Below are 2,800 nucleotides of genomic sequence, written 5' to 3'. Positions count from 1 at the left end.
CTCTGACTCCTGCATAAACCCCTCTTGTGATGCCTCTTTTTGTAGCGCCATCCCTGATAAAGAGTCAGGGAAAATCTCTTCTACATCTCCACACCCTTTGGGTAAAGTAGTGACAAAGTCATCATTAAGTGTAATTATACATGGGTGCCTACCATCTTGTGGGATGGTATCATTCAGCTTTATCCTGGAGAGATCTTTCTCATCCTCTTTGGGCAGATCATCAATGACTACGCTGGCCATTAGAGAACTGATATCTTCCTGGGTGTGATAAACAGGTAGATGAGATGAAGGCTGAGGCTGTGGTTTATTTACTTTGGGACGTTTCTTCTTTGTTTGATATACAGGTTCTCTCAGCCAGATGCCCTCATTCCCCATTTTTTGTCTTTCCATTAAGAGCTCTGTATTTTGAGACTCGGATTCAACAAGGAATTGAGCTTTCTGAACCCTTTGTTGAATATAGTGAGAGTCTTCGATCACATCAAGCTCTTCTTTAACAGACAGGTCACGCGTGTACATCAAATCATGGTCTGAGATTCCAGCTATCCTCAAAGAGTGCAGGTAGGCAATATGTTCATCTAGGTTCTTATCAGATCTCCTCTGAGCAGCATGCAAAGACTGAAGCTGCAGCTGGGTTGCAGAGTTCTGAAAATCCTCAATTGTAAAGAGCTCTCTCAATTCTTGTTTACTAAAATATCGGAAAGGGTTCTTCTTATCACCAGTAGTTTGTCTTATTAATGAGTCCTTGAAAACCTGTCTTCTGTATATTTTTTCCTCTACAGTTCCACAAGTGATAAGCCTATAAACTACAACATTTTCTTTCTGTCCAATTCGGTAAACCCTATCCACAGCTTGAGCATCAGTTGCAGGATTCCAGCTAGGGTCAAAGATGACCACTCTGCTTGCTGCAGTTAGGGTTAAGCCAACACCACCTACTTGAGTGGTAAGCAGAAAAACAGAGTAATCTTTATTTTGCTGGAATAAACTAATTCTTTTTTCTCGTTCCACAAGATGAGTAATTGTTCCATCAATTCGCAATATCTTAAAGTGCCTATTCTTTAAGAGACGTTCAATGATGTTTAGAATTCGTCTTGACTGGGAAAACACCAGAGTTTGATGCCCTTCATCTCGCAGTTTCTTAAGCAGGTCCATTAGAAATAACATCTTTCCAGATTCTTCCATCAGTGTATCATCACTTATTTGATCAATATGGTCCACATCTGAGGAATCTTCCCCTTCAATTTCATCCTGAACAGAGAATTTGGCAGCTCCTAGATTCAGCAAACCACAAGCTCGTGCAGATAGCAGCCTAGGATGATCACAGAGCTTCTTTAAGACACCCAGCTCAGCCAAAGGTGAGCGTGTCTCCATTAACAACTCCTTGATATGATCTAGAGACACAAATTTCCTGTATATTTCTTCTTGTAAAGGTACAAGACGTATCCAAATAATTAAATCATTTTTCCTGGAAAGGGAAGGCATTTCACATATGGCACCAACATCTGGACTCTTTTCACTAAGCTGGACCTCTGGGTTGCTTGACTTTTTCTTCTGTACCTCTTCTTTAGTCCTCCTGAGAAAATAGGGCTTTATGATTGCCATTAAGTTTTCAGATATTTTAAATCCCAAAGCTTTTTCCCCTGGGGTAGCATCCTTCTCTCTTGCTCTAGTAATAGGATTTTCATACTCCATTTTAAAAGTTCTTAGTGTTCCTAGCAGGGACCCTTGACAAGCAAAATCAAATAGGGACCATAGTTCTTGTAAATTATTCTGGATTGGGGTTCCTGTGAGGAGGATGCGATTACTGGCAGGGATTGCACGAGCACATATTGCTGACTTGGTAGACGAGCTTTTTATTTTATGTGCTTCATCAAGGATGACATAGTCCCACAAAAACTCTTGGCCATTCAAGCTGGAAAGCTGCTGCCAATTATTGATTAACATTTGGTATGTGGTGATAATGACACCATTCCTTTGCTGAATCCGACAGAGGTTTCTGGTACGTTCATCCTTGCTAGGACCATGAAAAGTTTTGACTCTCATTCCTGGAGTCCACTTGACAAATTCTCTTAGCCATATGCTGATGAGACTGGTTGGCATGATCAGCAGCACATGGTTCACAAGTGAAGCATCAAACATACCAGAAAGGAAAGCAATGATTTGAACAGTCTTTCCTAACCCCATATCATCTGCCAGAATGCCACCTCTCCTTCCATCCCTATACAGGCTGTACAGGAAAGCTATACCTTCCTTCTGGTACTCATATAGTTGGTTATGCAGTTCTTGATAAAGCAGCAGGCCAGAGTTGCACACATCTATGAATTCATCATCTCCATGTTCTGCCAACTCCTCCAAGGCTTCCTGTATTTTTTGGATTCTGCTCATCACCTTTTCGTTAGGAAAAATGTCCTTTGCCAAGTTGAAAAGTTTAAGTGCTTGTTCCAGATCTCCATTCTTAGTTGCTTCTTTGGCCTCCTTCACGTATCTGTAAAAATAAGGTTAAAAAAAGCTATGCATACATAGAGAGAGACTGATAGATAGAAGATTAGAAAGAAAGGAAACAAATTGAACATTCAGTCTAAGAATGCTTTAGAGTCCATTTTGGAACCCAAACCATAGTTGAGCTTTCAATATCTTCAACTCAGGATGGGAAAGATTAGCACAGAAGATACCACTTAAGAAGACACAAATATCCACCAAACCCTGCTAGCAACAACTTCAGGTACTAATTGTAGGAAATAACCAACCTATATTGTGGGAGCATGGAAACAAGAACATACATAAGCACTTCTCAGGCCTTATT

At 40.5% G+C, this 2,800-nt stretch overlaps 1 protein-coding gene across 1 annotated transcript in view; it reads right to left on the bottom strand.

Moving 5' to 3' along the window:
* The window catches only part of ERCC6L (excision repair cross-complementation group 6-like), a gene marked incomplete at its 5' end in the record, with an annotated part of 4,116 nt that extends 1,632 nt beyond the window's left edge, over window positions 1–2,484 (bottom strand). Inside the window, one exon of the mRNA XM_010861444.1 lies at window positions 1–2,484. Within this exon, the coding sequence (XP_010859746.1) occupies window positions 1–2,484 (2,484 nt within the window).
* Window positions 2,485–2,800: the final 316 nt, after the last annotated feature.

The sequence above is a fragment of the Bison bison genome, unplaced genomic scaffold (assembly GCF_000754665.1).
Source record: "Bison bison bison isolate TAMUID 2011002044 unplaced genomic scaffold, Bison_UMD1.0 scf7180017857809, whole genome shotgun sequence".
NCBI lineage: Eukaryota > Metazoa > Chordata > Mammalia > Artiodactyla > Bovidae > Bison > Bison bison.
The sequence above is the reverse complement of the archived record's forward strand: the minus strand, read 5'-3'. Positions and strand labels throughout refer to the sequence as shown.